The sequence below is a fragment of the Glandiceps talaboti genome, chromosome 11 (assembly GCF_964340395.1).
Source record: "Glandiceps talaboti chromosome 11, keGlaTala1.1, whole genome shotgun sequence".
NCBI lineage: Eukaryota > Metazoa > Hemichordata > Enteropneusta > Spengelidae > Glandiceps > Glandiceps talaboti.
This window is the reverse complement of record NC_135559.1, coordinates 20,411,083-20,415,727: the sequence shown is the minus strand read 5'-3', so window position 1 is coordinate 20,415,727 and position 4,645 is coordinate 20,411,083. Positions and strand designations below refer to the sequence as shown.

The window sequence follows — 4,645 nt, the reverse complement described above, 5'->3', positions numbered from 1 at the left end:
AGTTATCTTTGTCAATTAATTGTGTAGGTTTTTAATTGACATAACCCATAAGTAGTAAACATATACATGTAGTGGTATAGAGTGTATAATCTGTGGGGAAAATATTGCAATATAATGGTACAGAAAATACATGTATCAATGCAATTGGGACATCACTTTTGGAGAAATATTAGTCCAGAGAAATGTAAGCATGCTTCCTACACAATGTATTATGGTACCAAATTTCAGTATATTTGAGCCAGCCGTTTTTATGGAAATGATGCAGATAGACACACACAGCTGGACGGACGGACGGACGGACGGACACATGGACAGACATCGCCATTTTATTACCTCCCCCTTAAGGGAGGTAAAAATGAAATTAATTATGTTGGTTCCTTTTTAATGTTTTAATTTAAATTTTATAAGTCACATTGCAAATGCAAACTTCGAGATAAACACCATCATCTTTCGGCACATGTATGTACAGAAATTAGGAAGGACCTCTCACATCTGAACTAATTTAAAACATATAATTTCAAATAACAATAATACTAATATACGGCAAGTGTTACAGTCTTACTAATAAAGGCGTTTAACCCTGAAAAAGTGTTCTGTTAAATCAACTAAATCAGATCGTATCCGTCCTATAACTATAAACTGATATTGCGCTCCAGTGTTTTTAAACATAAAGCCATCTAAACAAAATTAATGAGGTGAAAGTGAAGCCTGTGATTTTGTAAAATATCTTTCAATAGAGTGAGCGATTTGAAATTAATAGACAATTTTGCAGATATAAAGTGGTATCAGCTTAGCTTATGAACCTTTCTGAGTTTGTCAAAATTGACACTGTTCGACTCTAGCGATATACAGGAAACTAAATAGACGTTTCTGTGTCTATGTTAACTTCTGCAGATTTTGATGAAACTGATTTACTATTTGATTCCTTGTTGAAGATGAATTCTAAAATGAAGTATAACGTGAATGATATAACTAAAAGAACAATCAATATTAAAATTTTGATGTAAACACATAAAAATAGACTTAAGGCAAAGCCTATAGAAAATCCAATTGCTTTCCATACATTCCGGTTGGCAAATGCACCCTCCTTCTTGTTTGGAAAGACCAATGCGTGTATCGCTAACAAAAAGATATAAAAAACACAAACATATTATACAAGTTTGCAAACATTGCTTTCAACGTTATGTTGTCATAGCATTTGTGTTGTTGATCAGTAAGTATATGCGACATAGTGCCTTATAATGAATTCGTAGTGTTGCCAATTTGCATTTACGGTTTATAGTGTTACCTAAATATCGCACAAACCTTCATTCCTTTTATCCATTTATATATATATATATATATAAATATATATATATATATATATATATATATATATATATATATATATATATATATATATATATATATATATATATATATATATATATATATATATATATATATATATATATATAACTCGGTGAGTATCAATCTGCTAAGATAGTGCTCTATACCGCAGTGGCAGAGCGTAATAGTTTTGGTAGTACTGGAACTCTTTCTTGGGTGTAACTCGGAGTTTCACGCATATAACGATCATCAGACACTCTGAGGCCTCAGAGTGTCTGATGATCGCAATATGCGTGAAACTCCGAGTTACACCCAAGAAAGAGTTCCAGTACTACCAAAACTATATATATATATATATATATATATATAATGTACATATTATTATATAGCAAATGTAAAGTTATTCCATGATGTAGCAAAGTTAATCCTTGATATCAAGGAGCCATGAACGTAATACAACATTTTTATATATAGTCATGAAATGTTTTGAATATTATCATACACAGATACTAGGACTATGAACTTATATGTAATTAAAGACACGTGTGATCATATATATTGATGGGAATCATTTGTACGGTTAAGATGATGTCTTACTTGTAGACTCAAGGAGCATGATAGAGTCAGCAACTCCCCACAAGACGGATATAAGAAACATGAGAGCAATTGTCAAGGTGTTATCAGCAGGCTCCATTACCAGTAACAATATATAGCAGGAAAGTAGGCAAATAAATGCAATGCTCATCAGAATAACACGTTGATGTGTCTTCCCCATACGACTTAATGGCAATTGTGCAAAGATACCAATGGTACTAGAACACACAAAGATGTAACCAACCATATCCAATCCAACTCCACAAGTAATGTAAGACTTGAAAACAAACAAACAGAAACACTAATTAACGAAAATACCTTGTAAATATAAAGAAAAACGAAAGGTAAGGTCATGGTGGCTAATAAGATCAGTAATAGCAGTTGAGTCAAAAACAGTTGTCTCCCTTGCCAAACTTGTGACTACTTGCTCGAGTGGCAAGGATACGTAAAGTGACGCACTTTGCCCCGTCTGCTTGCAGCATGAATAATCAGTTATAGGTATAGTCAGTCCTAAACAAAGCAATGGCCCTTCCGAATCCTTATAGTTCCATTGAAAAGGTAACACTAAAATACCGCCAATGGCATTGTAGCACAAATGGACAGTTTTGAAAAATGTTTATCCATATCCTAGTCTATGGTAATATTAGGTGTTGATTTGCTGAATGACTATCCAGTAGCCTATCCAAACATGTTGCTATCTTTGTGATATTGGTGATCATTTGGCAGTTGCTATGGGCGGGGTCTTGTTGCTAGGCATATTTACATACATTTTTACATCTTTATGCATTTGTCTATTAATCCTCTTGTTATCTTCGCAATATATGTGATATTTTGGCTGTTGCTATGGGCATGGGTCTTGTTGCTAGGCACATTTGCATACCCAGTACTTTTGGAGTTTCAGCTTTTTGACAAAAAATCACATCTTTTTTACCCAAAACACACACCGGTGATAACATTATTTTGATTTGAACAATTTCCCAACTAAAAGTTGGTTGACACCAAAGGTAATGCACACACAAAATATCATGGCAATCGGTCCAGTAGTTTTTTTACTTTCAGCCGTTTAGACACACACACACACACACACACACACACATACACACACACACACACACACACACACACACACACACACACACACACACACCAGGCGATCCCTATAGCACTACTGAACCCCAGTTCAGTTGTGCTAAAAATGAAAACCCGTGAGATTGATAATGGGAGTTTAACATGAAACATATTTTTTTGTTGGTTTATTTCTTTCACTTTCTGATCATGAATTTCAGTTGTGAGATAAAACATTGTGCTTCATACGGAATTGGCTATCAGGAAGTATCTATTATGACAAATAATTACCTTTGTAAAGTCTCCGTAGATGAAAGTTAGATTTAGACCAATATAAAGAGAGTGAGGCATAATCAACAACATCTTGTAGTTCGACCAAAGTCTAATTGTCGCTCCGGCTTTCTCCAATAGCCGTGTTTTAACATTGAGTGCATGGTGACTTTGAAGGTCATCCACAAAGAAAATCACTATGCCAACCGCAGCTAGTCCAAGGACCATATAAATTCCCAGTAGTATGTATGTTAAGTGTTTGTCAGGTGGATTGCAATAAGTTGTCACATTGCCTTCTGTTTGTTGGCAGTCACTAGCACCACATGTATAGCTGTCAATATATAACTTTGATGTTTGGTTTGTAAATGGGTCATTGAAACCCCCATATATGATTGCTGGCAGAATGTAGGCTATGACGGTACTTACATTAAAAAATAAGCAAAATATAGACATGACTTTGTTAACCATTATTTCTGTGGACTTTCCAGTTATCTTAGCAAGCAACTGTCCTACAGTAGTCAAACAACTCGGCTGTGCAGTCCAAATTAGTGCTGTTCCTACACCAACAACAATGGAAGCAGGGATCATTGTATACCAATGTGGATAGAAGTTAGCAGCGGTGTAGATAACGAAACATACAGGACTCAATATCAGTGTACGTTTGTTCCCAAGCCATTCAGTGAGGAAAGATGCTAGAAAAAGCCCAGCAAAAAGTGAGCTGATATACAGGGTAACTAAGGATGCGAATCCCAAACCTTCAATGCAATTTATACTGCTTTGTAATCCCCGTAGACCAAAGAAGGCTGACAAAGTACAGCAAAATGACAATGAAAGGCAAAGGGCATTTCTCCAAAGGGAATTCTTATTGATCACGGTAGCCGAATCAAAATCACTTCGATGAGTGTCACCACCCTTCTCGAGCATGAACTCACTTTCAGTAACTGCAGATGACATACCTCGGGTCATAGATTCTTTGTCGTTCCTGTCCAGTTCCTTCGATTCTTGCATACTGTCGTGACTGTCTCCCGCTGTTACAACTGCCATGTTTATCGTCGTGTCAACTCCTAGGGGTCGAAGTCCGTGTTTTCAGCCGACTGTGTGCTGGAGTCTGCTATATAATTTGAAAGGTTACACCAGAGGGGTAGGTATGTATGGCCACCTATATCTTCGTTACAGTTATTGTCGAGTATGTGTATACAGTATACAGTGAATAATGCAATGATTAGATCCAACAGTTGTGGCCGATGTAAAGGCATGCATCGATGATATTCGTAGCTGGATGACATCCAATAAGTTGGTACTCAATGACAATTAATAAAACCCAGGTTGTTAATTTCTCCTCACGCCTACAATTAGATGTATTAGAGCTAACTAGCCTTAAGATTGG

General features: G+C 35.9%; 1 protein-coding gene across 1 annotated transcript; it reads right to left on the bottom strand.

The window, feature by feature from the left end:
- Positions 1-856: 856 nt before the first annotated feature.
- LOC144442140 (protein unc-93 homolog A-like) lies at positions 857-4,302 on the bottom strand. The gene is made up of 3 exons (XM_078131408.1): positions 3,280-4,302; positions 1,927-2,200; positions 857-1,119 (listed from the first exon to the last, which is right to left on the bottom strand). The coding sequence occupies exons 1-3, from the start codon at positions 4,300-4,302 to the stop codon at positions 857-859; spliced, it is 1,560 nt and encodes a 519-aa protein (XP_077987534.1).
- Between the last annotated feature and the right edge of the window lie 343 nt (positions 4,303-4,645).

Bases quoted from the DNA above. Each gene is read 5' to 3' on its own strand.
- LOC144442140 (XM_078131408.1), bottom strand. From the start codon at position 4,302: ATGGCAGTTGTAACAGCGGGAGACAGTCACGACAGTATGCAAGAATCG. The intron at 2,201-3,279 runs GTAATTATTTGT...TTTGTTTTCAAG, and splicing joins TCTACGGAGACTTTACAAAG to TCTTACATTACTTGTGGAGT. The intron at 1,120-1,926 runs GTAAGACATCAT...TCTTTTTGTTAG, and splicing joins CATGCTCCTTGAGTCTACAA to CGATACACGCATTGGTCTTT.